The 23190-nt window shown below is 44.1% G+C and overlaps 1 protein-coding gene across 4 annotated transcripts in view; it reads right to left on the reverse strand.

Moving 5' to 3' along the window:
* Positions 1-23190, reverse strand: part of ptprub (protein tyrosine phosphatase receptor type Ub) — a 157835-nt gene that overhangs the window by 97952 nt on the left and 36693 nt on the right. For all 4 annotated transcript variants that reach the window (XM_030102729.1, XM_030102728.1, XM_030102726.1 and 1 more), the window contains exon 2: positions 13854-13985. In XM_030102729.1, the coding sequence (XP_029958589.1) occupies positions 13854-13985 (132 nt within the window). The remainder of the gene's footprint in view (positions 1-13853; positions 13986-23190) is intronic.

Below are 23190 nucleotides of genomic sequence, written 5' to 3' on the forward strand. Positions count from 1 at the left end.
AAGTTAGGTTTCTAGGATCTGCAGTGACGATCACTGGAGCAGGAGGGATCTACAGGACCAGTGGCCACTTCAGCTCTAGAGAATGAATGAATACTAAATCTTTTGATGGAAAATGAAAGTTCTGGTTGATGCTGTTTGTAAAAAAAAAAATGCACATCTATTTATTTCAAAGCTGAACAACAATCTGTTGTTGATGACAAGACACTGTTTGATGGAATGGCGCCCATCTCCATGGTTAGGGTCGGCTTCTGAGAAATCAATGTTGAGGTAATGCGGTGAAATACAGAAATATTGTGTGTGAGAGTGTGTGTGTCTGGACAAAAATAGATCCATGTGATCTCGGGCTGCGTCGAGTCCCCTGCTCTCAGAAAGGCCCCAAATAAATTAGGTGAAGCGATGTGTAAGTCCCACAGCTGTTCTGCAGCCATGTGAGGGGGCGTCCAGCTGTGCAGCCCAGATTGTCCCCACCGCCTCAAAGGGAGCGCGAGAGACGAGCAGAGCAGCAGCAGCATGCGGCAGGAAACATTACATTTCCCACAAGTTACATTTTGAAATTCCCTGTTTTCTCTGCAATGAAAAACATTACAAGCAAAGCGTATAAAAGAATATGAGTTTCCACTGAAGTTATGATTATGGCTTTTTTTTTCTTTTTTTCTTTTTTTTTTATTCCTCCCTTTAGAGAGCATGGCCCTTAGCAAGGTGACGAGGAGGCAGCCCACACAGCAGTGGGAGCCGCAACTTCATAATTGTTCTGTCACAATAAAACTGATGCAGAGCTTCCAGATTTCAGTTTATGGCGTTTGCCTCGCAACTCACATAAACTGGCGCGATGGCAAAACAGCTGATTCACCCGGCCTCACGTTTCCCCGACGCGAATCAATTTAGCGTGCGCGCAAACTGTACGCACGCAAAACGCTGCGCGTCCGAGGAGATTCTGCCAAGTTCGTTCACGCACGCTTTCGCATTTGTTTGGCACCACTTCGCGGCACGAGCCACATTCCTCACTCCTCATCGCCGGATATTAATTTCTGAGCAAATGCCGTCAGACAGCTTCTTCACGGAGAACCCCCAGCAGTCATTAGCCAAAACAACCTGGGAGCGCTCCTCTCAGGGACGTGCCCTTCAGCGCCGAGAGCGAGGACCGTGACGCCACTGATGGGTTTGTTTTGGCAAATGCTCTCACTTTTTTTTTTTTCTTCTTCTTTCGGAACAATCATAGCAAGCACAAGCATCCGCGGCCACGTTTTGATCATGATCGCAAAATACAGTGGGTCCTTTGTGCCTCTCGGTCTCCATAATTGCAGTCAGTATTTCTGAAGGTAGGAGGTGCTGAGCAGATTTGATGGAGGCAGTAAAAGCTGTAATGACCGCGGGAAAAAAAAAAAGGAAATCGAATATAGTAATCTTACAGATGCCATAAAAGCACACAAGGCACTCCTCAAAAAGAGTATCTCTCATTCCAGAGGCTGTTGTAACCTTTATCCTCTTTATTCCTGAACTCGCCGTCTCGCCTGACATTTACAGTCGGAGCAGAAAAAATATTCTATCTGCGGCCCATCCGGAGTGAGGGGGGCTCCATTGTTTCTCACGCATATAATCTCCTCAGCCTTATTATCCCCCCACCCTCCAATGACAGGGGAGAATCCCCATGTAAGCCAAGCCTTCCCTGTCTAATTCTTCAGTTCTGCCGTTGGAGGAGAGGATGAAGATGAAACGTGGGGTCTCCGCAGCAGGAGGCGGCTGTCAGAATATGTCACATCCAGCCGAATTATCACAGTAAAATAAAAAAACAACACTTTATGTTCTTTTCTTTTCAATTAAAAGAGAGTCCCGAACATCATATTTCTTAAAAAGTCAGAGCAGAGTGTGGCCCGTGGTCCATCATCGGGGATTTGAGAAATTGGTCAATTTATCAATTTAGCGACGTGATGAGACTCGACACCAAATCATTCCAGTGTCCATGGTCGATTATCCGCTCCATTGCTTCATGTTAGCAAAGTGGACGTTTTCTAGGAGAGCAAATGGAGTTGGCATGACCCAGGGAGAGTTCTCTGAGGAGTTCAGTGTTCCATGACACGCCAGCCTCACACTGCAGTGTGGAAAAAAAAACATTCAGTGAAGAAACATGAGGGATCATTCTGACTGACATCTCTGACTGTTATGTAAATACAATAAATTTAAAATGTTGAGAAGATATCACCGCCACATGTTCCTGTTCTGAATGACCTGGATGGAGGTATTATTGCTGGTGCAGCTACAGAGGAGGAACATTAAACCACCAGAGAAAGCAGCCGGTACTCGAGCACGAATACCTCCGACCGACTTCTGCTCTCTCTCAACATCAGGTCGCTGTTTTAAATCAGGTTACCTGGCAGTGCCGAGTACAAAATACCAGAAATGGTGAGACATAAATCCTTCCTTGAATGAATGAATGAATGAATGAATGAACGGGATCAACAGAAAGAAAAAAAAAATCTCAAGAATTCAACACAGTTTGCTTGGATGGGTTCAGTCAAGGACTTTTTCTCTCCTTAAACTTTGGACCTTTGCAGAAGAAAGGAATCCAGTGGAATATTTAAGACGGGTTGATAATATTATACATCAACTCATTTGAGTGTAATCGTGTCCTGAAGAAAGAAAAGAAAGTCCATACATAAAAATTAAACACAGTCAACTGACTCCACTGTGGCGAATTCATCTTTGTTTTTAGTCAACTGCGGCCTCCCCTTCTTTCATCCCAGTCTTTTATGACTTATCTGAAAGGCAGTACGCTTCAAATGTCTTAATGAGGAATAATAAAGTTTGCTGAAGCTTGAGGAGCTAATTATCAACAGTCTGCTTAAAAGCACAGAGATGGACGGCTCGCGGAACAGACGGGCACATCAAACACGGAGGACGAATAAAGGAGTCAGATCAATTCCAGGTATTACTGCTGCAGCGTCTGAATTATCACACATCTGAGGCTCAGGAGTTTTACTTCCTCCCCCTTTTTACCATTTATCTCCACATAAGTCTATTTCCCTTTACATCAGATATCATTAAGGACGATTAAAAGATGAGAAAGGGAGACGCCAGATCTGATACAGACTATTTATATCGAGGCAGTCCGGGCCGAGCCGAGTAAAAGACAGGCAACAAATTCAGGGAGAGCCGCGCACCCCTGAGACCCGGTATAATATATTACTTATTGTGTATAATTCAAATAGCCATCCATCTCCAGTTAGTCATTCTGCTTGCATCAGGTCTTTCACATTCATTATCATATCAGTTAACGCGATTTAATGCAAATGGCTCCACCCAGAAGCAGCGCCTACATATCAATTACTGACGGCTTGTTGTGCACGACAAGAGTTATTATGGTAACAGTGCTGAATTAAATTGCACCTGAGAGAAAGTGAGTGAATGAGAGCGGCGGAGACGTCGAGAGGGAACCCGAGGAAGACGGATGAGACGCTTCGTCCCCTTCGTTCTCTGAAGGACCCTCCCGGTGCTTCACGAGGCTCCGGCCAGATGCAGACTGACTGGAGAGGATCCAGCGTCTCCGATCAGTGTTACTCCAACAAACGGCGATGAAATAACTGCACCGAGAAGCTGGAACGCCACCCACTATTTCTACCCACTGAAATCATTAAGTCTCACAGCAGAGACAGCAGATCGATGTCTGCATGCAGATTCTGCCGGGGCCGTCACCCGGCCCTTTTCACCCTCCGCTACAGCAGCGACGCTTAAAGCAGGTTCAGTCCGTCACCCACTCAGCGACAGCGACGCGCTGCTGGAAAGTCACAGTTTTTAAAACTATTATTATCAGCGCCTTCATTGAGGTTGAAATTAAAGTCTGACTGTGCTCGGTTCTTTGTCGCCGTGGCGCAGCAGCTCTCTCTGGGAATCCTCGAAGCTGCAACTCGTTTGTCCCACCGGGACCCGTGAAGTATGATCTCTGGTCCCGGAGGGGAAAACGGGGCACCGCATTCATAAGCAGAGAGTGGCTGCTCCGCTCTCCCGTGGGAGATCGCTGCACCACTTATTCCCCTCAGAAAAAGGCAGTCAACCTAATCGTGGAAATAAAGCAGACGCCGGAGAATAATGCCGTCGAAACGGCAAGTCAGCAAGCTGGGAGTGATAAGTTCGGGTTTCTCTTCCTACAGCAAAATTAGTTTAGTGTCAGGAGGGCCTGCTTCTGTCAAGGATTTTAATAAACTATGATGACTCTACTGTTTTCTTTATTCATCAAAAGGCTGGAGCATTTTGACGATCGGCGTCGCAGATGCAGTTGTATAAGTGCCGCCGTGTTCGCTTTTAGGAAGAGTTCAGATTTTAGTGTAACGCCAGTCCTAAAGCGTCACGACAGAGAAACTCCTGACAACCAAACCGGCGCAGAGCGAACGCAGAGAACCAGCTCAATGTTAGAAAACTCCAAACTTTATCAGGTCTAGTGAGCAAACCGACTTCAGTGATCAATAACAGTAATGACATCAATACAGAATGTCTCATTCACACCTCTTTTTCTTTTTTTGTTGCTTAGTAACAATGCTGTCCCTCACTGAGGCGTATTTAAAATCATTTCGAATGTTTTTCACAAAGAGAAACCTTGTGAACATGTTTTCAATGATCTGGTGTTGGTCGGGCTTTTTTGAGCGCGACACTGAGGGAGCTTTCATCCATTTACACTTCCAAAGGAATCAGTGACACTTTTCTAAGTGTGTGATTCTTAATGTCCTTCATAATTGTACAATTTGGAAGAAAAAAAAAACAGCTTCACTGAATGCTCTGCACCCTGCAATCATCTGCAAAGAGATCTCAAGCTAGAAGCGCTCATATGTATTGATCCATTCAGAGGGTATCATTAGTTATATTTGAAAAGGCCTGTTGATGCCTTCACGACATTGCTTGTATACATTTTGCTTGTTTTGTTTAATCTTCATCCATCTGTATATCTTTGGTACTGATATTTGCAGTCTGGTTTGGAGTGAAGCCGCAGAGCTGCTAACTCAGCAGGGCCTGCTCGCAAAAGTGATCTTGATGGGACTGCTTGGAAAAAATAAAGGTGAGACAATCATATCCTCGCTTCAGACATGAAACATGTTGCATTCCCTTTTAACCATTATTCAATACTGTTTTCGTAAGGCCGGGTCGTTGGGAAACTTTCATCCCACCTAATGTTGACTCTGGCTGGTGTTCATGCTCTCTGCTCCCAGAAGAGCCGTTGTGATCCTGCTACTTCCTTTATTTAGGACATCCGAACAAAAGAATGTGTTCACAGTGAAAAGGCTCAAAGAAAATGAAGTATTTGGAGTGACTTCCTTCGCCACAGCACATCCAGGTAAGTTATGTCATTTCTATTGTAAGAAGAAAGTAATAGATCAAGATGAAGAACGCTATCAGGGAGTCATATGACTTCAAAGATGGTAGGAAAATAGACAAATATATACATATATATAAATACATATATATATATATACAAAAAATGCATGCATGCATGCCTTTCCAATTAAATGCACACATACAAGGCTTTAATGGTAAAAGGTATTTGATTCATGTATTATTAATGTACATGGTTTGGTATATCATGTCAGACCAGATGAACAAGAGTGAACATGAGCCTAAAGGAAAAGGAAAGAAAAAGCTAAACTAACATGTGTTATTCATCACATCTAATGAGAGTTCACTGAATTACACCGCTTTGATTCTCTATTTTGAATCTATTCTATTGATCAAACCCAACCAGGTGATTAAATCTGAAGCTCAGTAACTAAAACCCTCCATCCGCTCCGATTTCTGCACAGAGAGGAAAACACATACACTCTGGTGGTGTTTTGTTGAAAAAGCTTCACTGTTAATTAGTTTTTAAAGGAGCTTCCACAAACTTGTTTGCTCGTGCTTTTATTATTATTATTTTTTTAAAAAAGTTGATAAAATCAAAGCTAAAGAAGTCACAAGGGATCCCTGAAATACTTTACTTTGATGGAACACACCAGTCGACAAAAAACTGGTTTTTGAATTTAAAAACATTATCAAAGCAACAAATCTGTGAACATCTTATTCTGACGACGCGTGTTCCGAGTGGTTTTCTACATATTAGACGTGATAATATGGGAAAGGAAAGAGCTTTTGTGAGAGAGAGGGATTTCTGTTTGTGATTCATATGCGGCTAAATTCAGGCCTGCATACAAACAGAATTTTAAGAAACACTTGGAAGATTTGTGTTTTGGTTTCTAACCACTTGCTGGGGTCTGTGATCCACAGAGACTGAGAGGCAGCAGCAGTGAAGTGCTGGGCACAGGCGAGTGGAGGAGAGCGCGCAGGCTGAGAAATATCCACAAAATGAAACTTTCTACATCATGCACACATACAAAGCTTTTTTTCCAATCTCCAGATGACCAGAGACAGAATCTGTGATTAACAGGGAAAGAAAAAAAAAAGGAGGGGGAAGGATCAGAGGACGGGAGAAAACTTCAAATATTTAAAAGAACATGTTCAAAGCCGGTCGGCAGGGGGAGAAATGTCTTTTATGTTAATTCCAGTGTTCACTAAAACGCCTTTACTCTGTTAATGTTTTGCTTACAAGGAAAAGAACAGAGTCCAAGTTGGATTAGGTGATTAAAAATCACAGTTCAGTCTCCGTCTGACCGCCGCTCTGCGCTTTGACTTCACACCGTCAGAGAACAATATCAACCATAAACATGCGTTTATGGCGCCAGTGCAGTTGTAAATTAACCGTCGACTTGTGAATGGACACCTGGAAGTCTCTCACTGCGCTTCGTGTTTTATTGAAAGCAGAAACGCATGAAGGGCTGCATTAATTGTCTTGGCCTGGCAGCGGTCCAGGGCGGACCCTGACACCGGAGATACGCTCACGCCCCCGCAGCCCCGCTCCACAAGGCTGGATCTCTGCGCACGCTGGAAAACACGATTATCTATTGAACGCTTAAGCCTATGTTGGTGGGAATCCAAACTTTTGGAAAGGTCAGTTTGTCTGAAACGGTCTCGTTTTGACACTTTATCCCACACTTGATGCACTTCTCGACCCCGTCTCTGAGAAATGATGTTTGGATGCAGCTGAAATGCAGAAGAAAATACATTCAGATGGAAATCTGACTTCAAGCAGATTCAATCGCATCTTAACAGAACAAGTAATTTGACAGGTTTTAGCTGGACTGTCCAGGTTGAAAAGCGGTTTTCAGCCGGTGTGTGCTGGAGCGGCTTCATATCAACGTGACCTGAATTGACCGGTGGAGGAGATAAACAGACGGAGCAGGACTACCACAACAATACAGTTCATTCATACACTTTATGATCAAATGTATCATAAAACTGATATAACGACACGATCAATCTTCTTCTTGAGGCGAGAGCGCTCACCGCAACTCATACAGAGCCTCATTTTGTTTTCATTTTATTTAATACTTAATCACAACAGTAAATCTTAATTTAGGGAAATGTTTTTACATTCATTTCTGAGAAGTGGGGTTGGAACAATAAGGCACCATCTGGTTAGTTAAATTAACACAAAGAACGAATGCTACATCACAATTTGATATAACAAAGTGCAATGACTTAAAATGATCAAATATATATTATATACACAATACATAAAAGGGTATGTCTAAAAATGAAGCAGAGGAAAGACTGGAGTAATATGGAATGATTCATGTTTAATTACAGCACTGACTTGTTCCTTATTCTAAAAGTTCTTTGTCATTTTGCCATTTTTACTTCAACATTTACACTAAAAAAACAGAACTCTGTGCACAGATTTGCTTTCATAGTAGGGTTAGTTCTATACAAAGTGTCAACTCACAGCAACCACTGACTGTTTTACACCACTGTTCAGTCAACACTGCCTGTGTGTGTGTGTGTGTGCATGTGTGTGCACTGTCTAAAACTATCAAATGAAAAACTATATTCAAATTTAAAGTGTAACCTTTAACTCAAAAGAGCCAAAAGTCAAAAACTGGCTCTTCCTGGCTGCTTTACACACTGTGCTCGCAGTACTCCACCAACCGGGACAAAAACACACACAAAAACAAGGAAATCTTCCGCGACAAAACTGTCAAATGTGGTCATTACGTTTGACCAAAAAATCCAAAATCCCAATTTAAAGCAGTAAAGATGCTAAAGCTTTTCACCCGCGTGGCCTTTTTCACGAGGAGGACTATTAGCGGCTTGAAGCGAGCGGCCGCTTCCTCTCACCTGAGTTCAGGTGGCTCACCTAAAAACTCTATTTGGCTGCGATCCCGAAGCGAGCTTCCCGAGGCTCAATTATGTTGTTAAACTTGCAACCTCACACATAAAAGCCCTCTGGCTGTCCCTCTAAAGCGACACTAATTAGACAGAAGCTCCAGCCAAAGGGGGGGGGGCCGCATTACCATGCCTACCTCTCACCTGAGCGCGTGGGCGAGAGGAAATCAGAGCAGGAAGAAAAATAACCGGTCGCAGAGTATATTTGAGTAAGACTGCAAGGCTTCATTGGCTGGCAAAATATCTGCCATTCCCTAATGTGTCTCCATCATTCACGTTAATGATTCCTCCTTACCTTGTGGAGAAGGCATAAAGGGAGCGGGACACTCACTTCCCTGAATAACAATTCAATTAATTTGTTCTATTTTAAAAGCTTCCGTGTCATGGCGGGCATTTTCAAGACGCTCTGAAAAGGAGACCGGGCTTTTAGACATTCTTATAATACATGGGTGATCAATAAATGTGATCTCCTTTGCCTTGGGGTAATGATTCGGGAGCAGTTACCCCGGTGAGCCAGCAGCGTGGGGAGAAACTGCCGCCAAACACGATTTGGCTAATTGGTTCCTCCCTCTCGGACCGGAGGTGAGTTCATTAGTGGAATCAGCTGCTGGAACGTGGAGCGGAGAGGAAAATAACCAGAACACGCAAAAACTCGCCGTCCACGGGCCGTAAACACGCGTCTCCGGCCACAAGATTTTAAAAGGTTCTTCGGAAACTCGAGATGTATTACCATCCAAGAGAATAAACAACACACCACTTTATCTCATCTCTGGTTCCATTTATCACACCGCAGCCTCGGCCCGAGAGCCCAGCGTTTACTGTAACCGCCATACATTACTGAGGTCGTTACAGGGGATTCTTTTTATTATTGAGATTTACTCAAGCCCGACGCACATCTGCTCACAGTGAGAGGTATTAATGACAAGGAAAAAATAACAATACACTCACTTTTTTAAAATGACAAAGCAGTCGTGGCTTTCTGTATGATACAAAGCTGAATGAATTCCTTACATTTGATGTCAAATTGGTGGTTGTATTCATGACAAATCCAACCAAAACTGCCTTGTCTTTTTCCATCTGTAGTCTGAGAGATGATATACAGAAGAAGAGATGGTCTGAAACTGCTATTAAACTCATAATATCCTCATTTTAAGCTTAGCACCTTTAAAGCTGTGAATGGAGACATCCAGGATTCAGGCGAAAGCAGCTTGTTCCTCTAATCTCCGAGGCTTACGGTAACAATAGGTTCCTCTGCTCCGGCGTGGAGCCGTCAGCTCTGTCATTATGGCCGATCTGACTCACCAGCCGTCCGTCATTGTCACCAGGAGTATTCAACAGCACAATGACCGACGGCAATTTGAAGATAATGATCACACAACTCTGACGGCACGGCAAATGTACTTCAAGTGATGTGAATGTCTCCATAAAACTAAACAGGTTCACTGATGAGTTAAATCAAAATTGCAACTCTGGTCAGAAAAAAAAAAAGCAATTACATGTTTTCATGTTACAAGGAGAGAGACTGATAGATGGATCGTAAACCACTTGTGTTGTTTCTTCTACAACAAAGCAGAGAATCACTGTTTGATTTGAATTCACCTAAAATAAAAAGCGACATGATAACTACAGCAACCGCCTGTCTACACCTGAGAAATGACAAGCTTTAAATACCATACGCAGACCGCCACCGGGCTGAGGTGGAGGAGGGTGGAGGAGGGCGGTGTAATAGAGTATTAAACCACAGAGGCCGGCCGGACAGCTCTGATAACAACGCCTCTCGTCCTGCAGATGGATCTGTCTCCTCGCTCTGCCTCATCCCTTCACAGATGAATCTCAGGTCAGCGTCAATGACACACGCTGTAATGTGTAGCCGGCGTGGGGCCGAGGCCGAGCGGCGCTCAGGGGTGACACCCAGTAAAGGCCAGATCAGTGCTTTGCACCGCGGCCGGAGGACCGTATGCGGCGCGCAAGAATAATGTATAAATGAAGTTTGCTAAGGTCAGCGCAGAGGCTGCCGCCGTACGCAGCGGCTGACCAGACTCTGACCCTGCAGTGATGGGCGAAGCAAGGCCTCACGCAACTTTCTCCAGCAGTCCAGAGTCCCGGAGGCATGTGTGGAAAAGAAAGTTCCGTGCTATCAGCTAATGAAGTTAGGCCGCAGAGTTCAGTTCGCTCTGCGGCAGGGGAAATGGAAAGCAGAGCAGGAGCCTCACCGAATGTGTGTCACTGGACGGAAGACATTCACAAAATACACAGAGATGGCAACGGATTTGCAAGATTAGAATGCAGAAGGCATGACGGGGTGGGGGTGGGGGGGGTTAGGGGTGGGGTGGGGGGGCTGGAGCCTATTTCAGCACTCTGTTTCAGTACTGTCAGAGAATTTTCGTATGACTCAGCTGGAAGCTAAAGCCCCGATAACTGCACATCCGAGAGACGCGGCTGCTGAGTTGGACAGCGAGAAGCGGGGTTTGTGCGCGCGGTGGCACTTCCAGCAACGATCACCTCGCCGAGCACAGGCCTGAAATATGAGCCACTCAGCTCCTTTTATCAGCAAACCCAACTTTAGAGAGGAAGAGCACCAGCTGCATTCAGCAAAGGGCTTTTTTTTTTTTTTTTTTTGTACAGAGAGCAGTATTTACATAAGAAAGTTGTATGAAGTCTTTAGTGTTTCCAGAGCTGTGCATAATCTGATAAATTGCCTCTAAAGGCTCGAGGCGACATTGTTTCACCAGCCTGAGACACTTGAATCTCTGTCAGAACTGAAAGGAGGCAAGATGCATTTTGGGTAATGTCCACACTATGCTTTGCAAAAACAAGAAAAATGTGCACAATGAAAAGAAAAACCCTGACTTTTACACTCTCCTTAACATTCTGAGACTATGTTTGTAGAAAGTGGAGTAAGGCACACTTCTCACTCTCTTTCTCTCTGAGCGACTAACGCTTTGTGTTTCTGATTCTCGATTAGAAGACGACACTGAAAAGACATCACAAGTTGCCCAAGATTTTCAGAACAATGACACTAGAGATTCACTTAAAGGGCGAAGAATTCATCTATTCAGTTAATGCAAAGTCTGTCCTCGGGGATTTCACTTATTTCACACATTTGTCAATAAAGTGTTTTTTTTTCTTTTTTTCTGAAGATTGAGGAAGAAGCAGATTCTTTCCATATTGTTGATCTCATTAAGCATCTACGCACCATGGGGGTGGAGGCGCGGGCGGAGAGGGGTTTGTAATTAATTGTCTGGGTTAAGAAGTCGACATTTCGATGGAATAACAAGCGAAAAGGAAAACTAGTTCAATCAGCGTAAAGAACAACATTTAGTGTTTTGTGCCTCTGTAATTAAAAGAGGGTGCGATCAGGAGCAGGATGACCCAAGAACACACTGTCTCCAACATTTAAGGTCAATTTCTATAAAATGTCCCTTCCATTTAGACGTAATAAAAAAAGCCAGTTGAGCATTTTTACCAAAATTCACTCTAAATGTTTGAAATCAAGTCGCTGCTCATTATTAATTCTGAAGTTGCAATCCTTTTGTTTCAAATGTTTCATGGATTCTGTGTTATTTTTTTTCCACAAAGGCTCCTATTGCTGATTGTAAATGTAAGTTCCAGTCTCACAGACATGTCGGCCTATTTGGTCAAACACGGTTCAACTGAAGGTTCAAAGTTTCATGCAGGGAAAGTGAATTCCAACACAGTGTCTACAATATCTCATTCAATGGATTTTTTATTTCTTCAAGCCAGCTAAAGGAGAATGCAGGAGGAGTGTAATAACTTCTCCAGCTAATGAATCTGTCTTTCACAAAACACATTCTTCTTCACAAGGTCGTCATCCTGCGAACCGCCCTCATTCATTAAAACAGCAGAAGTGACGGCTATCAATACGAACCAGACACCCCCGATCCAATTCGACATAAAGCGGGATCTGATTAAAAAAAAGAAGGATGCTCTTATTAAGATCTCACTGCCTTTCTATTTTTATGCTTTTTTTTTTTTTTTTTCCAAGACTGTTTTCTCTTCCATGGGAGCGGTAGTCTCTAATTTCTCCTGGGAGCCACAAGCTGCTGCTATCTCAGCTGTGTTTACTAATCTTCCCTCGGCACCAATTTCTCAGACCCACAAAGTTAATACTGGTCCAATGTAAATAGCTTTATCACATATATTCTTGTTACACCCCCCACCCACACACACACACACGCACACACACTTTGGCATCCCAGTGTGGCATGGCGCTGAACGACGAGCCGCAGTGAATTAAAGCGAGTCCGTCTCCGGCCCGTCAGAACGGATCGATCGCCAGGCGAGGCCGAGGCGTTCCCGGCGCCGTCCCGTCATGCGCAGATTACTGTACCTGCCTCGTTCCACCTGCGCCGGTCTGCTCAACCGAAGGCCCCAGATTGTTGTAAATGCCACGGCAGTAAGTTTTAATTAAACCCAGAGGGAGAAGTATTAATTATCCCATCGCCTGCCGTGAATTGGCTGGTGGCTGCGGGCGCGCTCTCACTCGAATGCTGATGATGTGGAGGTGAATGAGGTGCGGTTTATGAGTTGGGGATTCAAAGTGGGATCTATCAAGTTCAGGACTCTATTTTGGACGGCCAGCTCAACACAGGAAGGACTTTCAGTGCAGTAAATCTGAATCACAAGTATCCAGGTAGAAAATAAATAGAGGCGCTTGTCCCGCAGGATGTTTTGACCGTTTTCAAAGGCTGCTCCTGTCAGTATTTAACACACCGACGGAACGCTCCCAGAGGCTTTCACTCATTTCTCTCTGACATAATGTGTTTGTGTCCTGTCTCGTCATCTTTCCATCTGTTCCTCGAAATCTACCTACCTTTACATCTGCCTCTGTCTGCTTTACCTTCAAACGATGTCGGTCCTTCTTCCCAAGCTTATAAAACTGCTTTCAGCTCTGTCCTATGTAAAAGCATGTTTTCATCACAGATTTCTTTCATTCTCATTACCATATCTTGAACGAATCGACATGCCAATGTCAGTCCCTTAATCACATTGCGAGTTTCCACAGCAGAAACAGCAGAGAATCTACGACAGCCACTGATCTTTTTTTTCTTTTTTCTTTTCTGTTGCTGATAAGCTGAAACAGCACTCTTCTCTTTGTCCTGATCCCTGTAGGTATTTGTTAATACAGAGATGGAGGAGCGCCTTATAAACTATGCATGCCTTCCCCCTCTGGCAACCACCAGTAGAGAAGATGATGGCAGGAAAATGCTGGTTTCCATTAGTCCTGTGGGGCTGGTTAGCATAAAATTATCATTGGGATAGCAGGAAGCAGACAAAACTGGGGTGAGTGATTCATTAAAGCGAATGCGAAACGGACACTGGAAACTGGACATGTGGAAAATTCCATTTGCATAGAGTCTGGTATTTTCTGATATCACCGTCAGTCCATCCGTACTCTACACTGCTGCTTTCAACTGGTGGACTGAGGAAATAAACAGGAGTACCAGGAGAAAACACATTCAAATAACATTCAACAATCACAGTTATTCCTAATGTGGTGACATTTTGTTGCATTAACTCATCATCATCAAAAATCTCCTTCATTCCAGTTTCTTCAGAGACAGTCCCAGCTGCAGGAGGAGCGCTGTACTCACCCTTGAGGAGGTCAGAGGTGGGAGAGGGTGAACTGTATGTCCGGTACAACAGCCAGTCAAAGTCATCGTCCTCCCCCTGAGTGAAGTCGCACAGATTCGGGTCTGAATCCTCTTCGAAGGTGCAGCCGGCCGCTGGAGGAGAGGAGAAATGCAGCCGTCAGTGACAGAAACATCTTTTACTCAATACTCAGTGGGACAAATCAATGGCTTCATTTATTTTTCTGACTGATTAATCTGTCGAGCATCGTCTGTATTTAGCTATTTAGGTAGGTTCTTCACTTTTCACAACTATATAAAAAAAAATAGCTGGATGCTTTAAATTTAGCTCCATCTTCTCATATGTCTTCGACGGCGGTTGCCGTGTCGGGCCTCCCCAGTCGGGGTCTCATATTTACACGTGATCATCAATTTGCTTCAAATCATCAAACATGTGCCTCACAGATATTTTACATCGCACGTCATTCACAATTCTTGTTCACACAGGTTCAGTTAAACCCGACAAACAATTCAAGCGATGAAGCACAATTACGTTCGACTCACACAAACAAAGCCGAGTCTGGTAAAAAGCACTAATTACCTCGGAATCGGAGGCAAATTACCATTCCCATGAAGCATCCACAAACATGGCTATATATCCTAAAGCTCGCTCACAAAGGCATATATACGAATTGTAATAACATTTGGAGGCACTCTGGGGCACGTAGTGATTATCATAATACCTCACAACCTGCTACTGCATGAGCCAAAAAAGCAAATTTTTTCGAATTATATTTAATGGCTGTGGCTTTAATGGCCCTCGGGTCCTGAATAATGTGCTTCAGTCATTGCTCTCTGCATCTGTTGCCATAATTCACATTAGTCCGTCGGTGTGAGAGTTACGGCGGTAACAGTGGGCAGTTTGAGCGGCGCCGTCATAAGACCGCAGCCTGTGTCAGGAATAATTGGAGCAGGACAGCACGAGACGGGGCGCGGTAATGATAGGAGTCACCACAAGCAGCTCCTGAAGGTGACCCCCGCGGTCCTCAGGCTTTATTAATGCTCATTTCTTTTTCTCCGGCCTGCCATTAAATAAATGGTCTCAATAAGACAGGATGCGGGGCAAAACAAAAGCCCGCCTCAGCCTTGTGAGAATTCCTAATTCTCATTTTCAGAAATGATGGATGAGACAGTCACAACATGGAGCCATTAACTGCCTCTTGTGACTGCTGGATCGAGCTGGTATTGTGAAGGACAAAGAAAAATGAAAGGCTTTTGATGCCACTGCCAACCTGGAGTCTGGTGACACAACTGAAAACCCAATTTACTTATGAATACAAAATTAGTTTGAAGTACCTTAGTTCAGATCAATCAAACTTTATTCCTTAAGTGACTTTCATGCACGATGCACAGCGGCGAGGCGGCGAGTTCGCTCACAGCGCGGGCGACCGGGTCGGCCCGGGAGGGAAAATTTCATTGCAGAGTTTGCATGTTCTCCCTGCGCATGGGAGAGTTTTGTCAGGGTCAACAAGAGTGTTATTTGGAGGTTAAATAGCCTTAAATAGCACTGAAGATGGATGGACTTTCATGAAGGCTTGTACAAACCAAAATGCCCCACAGATAAACAAGAGAAAACAAAAAAAATAAGGAAACAAAACAGCCAGTTTAATAAGGTAAAATGCAAAAAGAATTGGAAATGGTTTGAGACAAACGGCGGCATTATCAAACCAGTTTTGTCTTTTATTTTCTAGCCCATTCCGAGCAGACAGGATTTAGCAGGCAAACTTCTCATAACCATAACTCCTAGATCGTTTATGATATCTACAAAATTCAAAAACTATCAGAAAGCAGATAAAGGAAGATTTACTGGCGCATTCCAGTCATTACGAGGCCCCCCGGGACGTCCTCAGTATAACTCAATCTGAGACCGGCGTCACCGGCGCGTCCCTCTCAGCACCAGAAAACAAGAAGCTTTAAAAAAAAAAAAAAAAAAAAAAAAGCACAAAATTGTGCTACAGATAGAAAAAGCAAGGAAAACACAGCAAAGCGTGTGAGCAGCCGCACCGAGCTGCATGCTGACGCCAGTTAACACGCCCAGGTTCAACTCTGCGCAGCGCCAAAGAGGATTGCTCTTGCTCCGCGGTTTAAAAGGTTACGTTTGGTTCAAGGTGTTGAACCGAAGCACAAACACACACCCCGAGAGGCCGGTGCGCCCGCCGTCCCCTCCAGTGATGGCTTGCGATAAGGCGGGAGCACACAGCCGCCATCGAGTGAGCTCGGTCCGCCGGGCGACAGTAACAGCCAACCAGGAAGGAGAGGGAGCGAGCGCCTCTCCCTCCGGGTTTGATTTATCGCCCCGTGCTGGGCTGTTACTGCACAGATCTGCCGCCGAGGCCAGGGGTTAATTGTCCCGCGCTGGGGTCTATTTCTAATAGAACAGCCAGAGATATGGGACCTGACACATCCAAACGCCGGCACTATATTATTCCCCGCTGCTCCAGTAAATGAAGCCTGCAACACTCCGCCCCGCGCAAGTCTCATCATCCAGGAGGAGGCGATCCGGGGATCCGAGGCCGGCGCCCGCCCGGGAATGTCATCTCCTCAGCAAACACACGGCGAGGGATCCAGCTCATCCATCACGACAAACACACTCCCCTCCTCCGCTCCTCGCGGAGGACCACTGGGTGTGCGAGGTGTCAGCGGCCATTTTTTACCTGAATAATTACAGCATAATTTAGTGCAACGAGCGGGGGCGAAGCCGGACACTGCCGCGCCTCGGCGGGGAAGACAGTCTGTTCCGATCCACGTGTTAATGCTGGACGTTCGTCTGACAAACACCGCCGTCATTAAATTAAGCGTATAAATTACGATCTCAGATAAACAAATCGCAGGGACGGTGCAGGTTTACAGGAACAAATTAATGAGACAAATGTTTATGACAGAGTGAACGGCTTTCTGTTTCCAGTGTTTGATCCGCAGAGCTGTCGGCACTCGAACGGCATTTACAACAAATTCAAAGTACTTTAATGTTTGATTACAATAGCAGGCAGTTTTATTACTCGCAAATATGATTTTCCCTTTTTTTTCCCGAGTTTTTAACTTATGACTTCAACTTCAAGATGCTTCATTATTCAATAGAAAAGAAGCAGCAATGTTCCACCAGCGCTCCATAATAGATAAACAAGACAAGGCTGTAGAGAAAAGAAAATCAGTCACGACAGAAAGAGTAGAATAAAGCTGGAGAAAAATAAGATAATTATATTTTAAAAACGCGTACTTCTTGATCATTTAAAAACAACCAGATAGCAATGACCTCCTGGTTCTCATCTTATTTCTATTAGGTAATAACAGTGTGAGTGGAGATTTATTTGGATGGATGGATCTAAACTCTGACTATTTGGTTAATATCAGCATTACTAACCTTGTTCCCTTTCAATTTCTAAATGCAGGCTGGATTGTGATGCAAAACAAAGCCAATAAACTGACTTTTTAACGTGTTTTGCAGGATAAAACCATTCTTTTGCGGTGCACTGCGACGAGGAATCCCTCAGAGGAAAACAACAGCCGAGCGTCTCATGCTGACGGCGGTCATTTACAGACTCGATTGAAAAACGGTTTTAGTCACTCATTGGTTTCTTTGCTTTGTTAAACACTGATCTCAGTGTTTACTGAGAGTTTACACTCAATCTCCTCAGATTGGGTTAGATTGCCCCATAAATAAATAAATCGATACCGCCAACCTCTCCGGCTTCACGGCGAACCAAAATAGCTTCAGATTTACACTGTCAGAGTGACGAGACAGGGGATGGATGCAGTAACTCCTCTTAGATTTCATAAGCACATAAAAAAAAAAAAGAGGAAACTTGTTTACCAGGCGCTCCAATTTGCCACTACGTTCGTGGCGATACGTGAAATCGCTCGCCGGTTTTATGCGCGCAGTTAATCATGTCGGCGAGATTCTCTCTTCTCAGATCAGTTGTTAGTGTCACATGCAGCTCTTCAGATTACAGTTGGTATTTTGTCTCGTGTTTACTCTCGTCGTCGCCCGCCTTGCTGTCCAATTAGGGAGTCGGTGAACGTTCACAGAACATCCCCTTTATTTGCATGTTTTACGGACACGCGGATTTAAGCAGCCGCCAATGTCGACAACTCCTCACTTGAATAAATCATAATCAGCAAAAAAAAAAGAAAAACAGGATGAAAATCAAAGCGGCGGATGCGCCCGACCCCACGGCGGCGCTGACAGCCGCCGATTCCAGACCACCAAAATGAAGTACGAGGCAGCCATCAAAGCGAAATCTTAAAATGTACACCTTCTCATTTCAAACATTTCAAAAGACGAGACACAGCGTGCTTTTAAAAATCAGACCCAAATCTTTTGATGTGAAACACTGTGGTTAATCTTTCCACTGGCTACTAAAAGATTCAGTGCGGTGAGCGAGCAGAATAAAACAGCGGAGTCCGACACCACAGGGCAGTGTTTGTACAGATTGTAAATTAGTAGCACTTGTTTGAGTACCAAATTGCCATATCAGCCTCTCAGAGAGGTAGTAAAAAGCTGTATGTGAGAAAATACAGCAGTAAATTAGCTCAAGTGATGTAATTTGGAGGAGTTTCATTACACTCATGACTACAAATTTTGGGCCCGGTGACAACAGCCTATTGGCAGCAGAGGACAATAAATATCTTTGACCAACGACATTTTAAAAACATCCTCATCCAAGTCTTCATCAGCTCAATGATACAAACATAAACCACAGAGTGTGTGAGCTGGGAAACAATATCAAGAACTGATGTGTTCTATTTGCAGAATGAAAAGGAGAGTTAGGAGAAACACCGACGGTGAAAATAATATGGAATAGTAGGACAATCTTAATGAAGTTTGAATGTTAAAAGTAATATCTTATAACATGAGCCTGACTTCCTTCAACTGTAAGTGTGAAAATAAACGCAGTACACCCACACAAAAAAAGGAAAATTTTAAATTTGACTCGTTGTCCACTTTAAAATCTAACAAATTACAGAACTAGCCAGCAAATGGAGCACTGTCCGCGGAGTCCTTTGCGGTGCCTTCAAATACAGAAATACCATCAGTAAAGTGGTGTTATTTAGTCTGAATGGGCCAATCAATGACTGAACCGACGTTCCTGTGCATCAGAGTGCCAGCACACAAAGGATCTTTCTGGCTGCTTTTTAGCCATTTTTGGCTTCAATTTTCAATGTCATTTGCTGAAACTCATCAGGAGTTTAGTCCTGTACCTGCTGCTCGAAAAACTTTGAAAAGAGGAGGCACAGGCCAACATTTCTGACTGAGAAAAAAAGCACAGGCTCGATTACGCCTGTTTGCTTCATATATGTAAGTTTTTGACATAATGCATCTAAAGCTGCAACACCTACAGTGCAAAAGAATGATTCCTTTCTCAATTATTTTCTGGATGGATACAGGGAAAATGTTAATTACTGGCATTATCCTGCCTCAAAGACGCTTCTGTTTGGCGGCATTTTGCTTTATTATGTTATAAAAAAAGAATAAAAACCAAATAAACGGGGACACCAAAGTACAGTTACATGCATTATTACATTGCTCTCTGCGAGGGCTTTCTTCCTTTCAAGTGTTTATTATCAAAAAAATAAATGCACTTTTCTCCATTCAAAATAAGGCAGCATTCTGAAGGCAATTTATTTTATCTGAGTCAAATGTATTTACCTTGAAATGCAAACAGAAATGAGGACTTAAGGAAGGATTAAGATGTGAGCGAGTCACTCAAAAAGTCAGACGTGCAGCTTAATATAAAAGTAAAACTTGGTGGTTTTAAACATCTTTGTGAAAAGGAAAATATATGTGTGTGTGATGTGCTGTCAGCGCGCTTCAGAAGTGACAGGTTATTTTAGGTAACTTAGTTCTGGCTGTAATCTCAAAGTTTCACTGACACATCTTGGAGTAGTATTGATCTTTTTATGTAACTGCTCAAAGCTACAAATGCATTTCTGAAAATGTCAAACTGTGCTTTTAACTGCACAAAGTGAGGTCAGACTCCCAACATGTGTCTGGGTGGTGGTGGAAAGGTTTATAATTTCTGCAAAGTCTGCAGTGATGGTGAGAGTGACAAGATACAAAGCTAGATTCAAAAGAAAAATGGTGAAAAAAAAACTTTTCATCGCATCAGGAGAACATTACATAAGTTGTTGGAATTAAAATAAAAAAACCTAAATAATTCAACTTGAAGATTAATTAATAAAACATAGATATAGCCGCATGTCGCCCGCCGCCCACTCCACCTGCTGCAGGTCCTTCCTGCTCCACATCAGAGTACAGCTGTGGGTCAGGAGGCTCTCTATGGCTAACCGATGGACATGGATCAGCACGAGACAGGCCGGCTCATTGAAACAGGGGAAATAGGTGGTAAATGGATGTACAATACAAAAGAAATTGCAATCAGCCGTTCTCTTGTCCGTGGCAGTCCTCAGATTTTTGGCCCTCGCAGTGTTTGCCATTGTTACGTATGGGTCTTAACATCTTGTCATGGTGGGAAAATAAATTGAGAAATGATTACTGGAGGAGGAAGCATGAGCTGTGTAGCTGTGGCTGTAAATACATACAAAAAAAAAGAAACCAAATGCAAGAAAATGATCAAAAAACTCAGAAAAACAGCCAGTTCTATACTCTCTTAAAGCCTGCGTTCTTATCGATGACCAAAATAGTGAAAGTGTGCTTCAAGAGGCCGTCCGCGTCCTCGGCCTTCGTGTCAGCTCCAATCTCTGCCCTTAATTATCCGGCAGCCAGGACGGGTAATGAACACCACAACCCGTCAAGTCAGCTGGGAAATGCAGCGGGACGACGAGGGCTTGTCACATCATCATCATCATCATCATCAACAGCGAACGGGAAGCAAACCGTGCTGGGAGCACAGCCCGTATACCTGAGAGCTCTTCCTCCGCTCGCAGAAAGCCTCATCTGAATCTCGGCTGAGTGCATCTCTGGCTGGCTGGGGATCCAGGTGGAAATGGGTGAGTAATGCTGGAAGCAGTTAGGAGGCGGAGAGTGGCTGATTTGCATTGCGGCGAGTGTGGCCCCATGCATCAACAGGGGACAGGTATATTTATTCTCTTCAGAGGCTCTCCTCCCCAGCACTCCCCTGGCTGCCTCTGAAAGCCATCCATCCCCACACCTGAATACGCAATGAAATCATCTCTCTGCCTCCCCGGGCATTAATAACTCAGCCCCGGTAGCTGCACGGGGCCCGGTCGCAACGCAGGGGGAAGAGGAGGCAGATTGAGGGAAGAAAGGGTTGGAGATGGAGAACAAGTGCAGCGGAGGAGCCGGGCTCCGAGCTCCGGGGCAGACTGCACTGATGTATGCTGCGAGAGAGCATCTGGAGGAGGGACGAGTGCAGAGAAATGAGACGTCTTAACAAAATTACTGAAGAAGGGGGCTGGAACCGTGAGGTTTGAGAGGGAAAGACTCTCCGCAGTAATGATATGTTCAAGAAACTCGTCCCTTCTCTTGCAGGAAAGTGCAATTTCAAAGTGACACTGCTGACTTTCTACACGAAAAGATGGACAACATCCAGATGTGGGATGTAATAAATACTTTATAACTGTACTTTTGCAAACGACCTGTTCCTTACCGTGATGGCTGTTTTCTTTTTTCACCATTCCCCTCTGTATTTCAACACAATACCAGTACTCTTTACTCCCGACACTGGAAAAAACATGCTTGTTAACTTGTTTTACGCTCTCCTGATGGCGACATGATGCGAAAGACGAAACGCTCTCCAGATTTCCCGTTCTCTATTCAACATTTGTCTAAAATCAGCCAGTGTGGTTGTGTTGGCACAAACAGTTACGACCAAGCTGATCACACAAATGTTCAATGAGGGTGGAGGTCGGAACCGCTGGAAGGTCGTTCTCTACTTCATGCTCCCAAACTGTGGCGGTGATCAGCGATAAACCGCCCGTCGCTCCGTCTCGTGCTCTGGAGATTTGGGATGGCAGCTGGTTGAAGACTTTCATTCAGACACATCTCCGTAGAGAACAATGTTAACCAGTCGCCTGATGAGGCTCAAACCCATCATGACTGAAATAGTTTTGCAAGGTAAACAGTTTGACCTTTGAACTTTGACCCTCTATGTGTGAAATATGTGTGAGTGACTGAAAATATAAAACTTCAGTTCGAGACTGCTCAATGAAATGTGGAATACAAGTGAAAGTCCATTTATAATTGATTGCATGATTGAATGGAAGAACATTGTCTCGCCATGGCAACCAGAACAAAGTCAGATCAACCCTTCGTACTTATTATTCCCAAATAAAAACGTGTCAGTCGTGCTTCAGCTGACACTTCTCGCACTGCGCGGCGTATTGGACTGTTGTACTTGTGAAGTTCTGCTCTTGTGTTTGAATGTGGAACAGAAAGACAAAACATTGAGGATTCAGGGACCTGAAAGGACGAAACGCAGCTTCAAGAAATTAAGTAAAAAAAAAATCATAATTTTGATAAAATAAAAGCAAACTGTGAGATGAGAGGAAGCTAAAGCTCCTTTCTCGCTTCCATAGTTTCTTTTAATTCAAATGAGGCGAAGCTACAGAAGTCAAGAAGAGTTTCCCTTTTCATCTCCTGAGGATGAACAATGGCACAAAGGTTTGCTACAGCTGTATTCGCGCTGAATCCTAAGATATCAGTCAGCAGCCATTTATCTTCAAATTAATTTTGCCTTCACTTTAAAAGACCGGTACAATATTTCATCCTCGATGGCGGCTTGATGATAAAAGTATCTCCGATGTCGGTGGAGTGAGAGTCAGAAATATTATTCTTCCGATATGAGCTCTCTCTGTGCTATTCTGAGGGCAACACAAACATAAAAAAAAAAAACAAGGACAAAGAGACGCGAGCAGCCTGAGCTCGCTGTCTCCAGTTTCTCCTTTACAAAGAGAAACAAGAAAACATCAATTATTCCACTTCCTGATTCCTTCAGGTTCAGAAATGTCTCAGTTCACACTGAAAGGCGACGTTCCTTTAAATTATCATACTAACTCCGTTTCTTTCTTACAAGATTGCCTTTTCCCTGTCTTATTTCCCAGGTAAAACGTTGCTGTTGCGGCACCTCTGCATCGCGCTCATCTCCTCCCTGCACTCCTCGTCACCTCTAAAGATGTGAGACACGAGCGGGTTGAGACAGCAAAGGGGGGAAAAAAAAAAAATCTCCAGGCCCATGAAATAAATCAGTCTAATTAGCAGTCTCCGGTGCTCGGTGGCTCACTCTTCAACATCTGCTTCCTTTTAGGCTCCAATTTCATAAATTTGCCGTTCGACTGGACGGGCGGAGACGTGGCGACGCTTCAGAGGGGAGCTCATTTTGCA

Source organism: Salarias fasciatus, chromosome 11 (genome assembly GCF_902148845.1).
Source record: "Salarias fasciatus chromosome 11, fSalaFa1.1, whole genome shotgun sequence".
Taxonomy (NCBI): domain Eukaryota; kingdom Metazoa; phylum Chordata; class Actinopteri; order Blenniiformes; family Blenniidae; genus Salarias; species Salarias fasciatus.